This window comes from Corylus avellana, chromosome ca9, assembly GCF_901000735.1.
Source record: "Corylus avellana chromosome ca9, CavTom2PMs-1.0".
NCBI lineage: Eukaryota > Viridiplantae > Streptophyta > Magnoliopsida > Fagales > Betulaceae > Corylus > Corylus avellana.
Genome location: NC_081549.1, coordinates 15,423,999 through 15,424,275, shown reverse-complemented (window position 1 = coordinate 15,424,275; position 277 = coordinate 15,423,999). Strand labels below are relative to the sequence as shown.

The 277-nt window shown below is 36.8% G+C and overlaps 1 protein-coding gene across 1 annotated transcript in view; it reads left to right on the top strand.

Annotated features, from left to right (window-relative positions):
- Window position 1: 1 nt before the first annotated feature.
- The window catches only part of LOC132162356 (carbonic anhydrase Nec1-like), a 3,978-nt gene continuing 3,702 nt past the window's right edge, over window positions 2-277 (top strand). The window contains exons 1-2 of the mRNA XM_059572597.1: window positions 2-101; window positions 193-269. Coding sequence (XP_059428580.1) covers window positions 2-101; window positions 193-269 — 177 coding nt within the window. The remainder of the gene's footprint in view (window positions 102-192; window positions 270-277) is intronic.

Sequence of the window (277 nt, the reverse complement as noted above, 5' to 3'; positions counted from 1 at the left end):
TATGAAGAACATCATGAAGAATCCAGCTGCCTTTATATCAAGCTTTTTAATCTTCCTAGTTCTTTTCTCATGTTTAACATCAACCGCAGCCGAAGAAGTTGGTATATATATACATGCCTGTACCTTGTTTTTTGTTTTTGTTTTTGTTTTTTTCAAATTTCGTTTTATTAATATGTGAAGCATGTGGTGCAGAGAATGAGAGAGAATTTGATTATGCAGAAGGGAGCGAGAAGGGGCCACTTCATTGGGGAGAAATCCATGAAGAATGGGCGTCTTG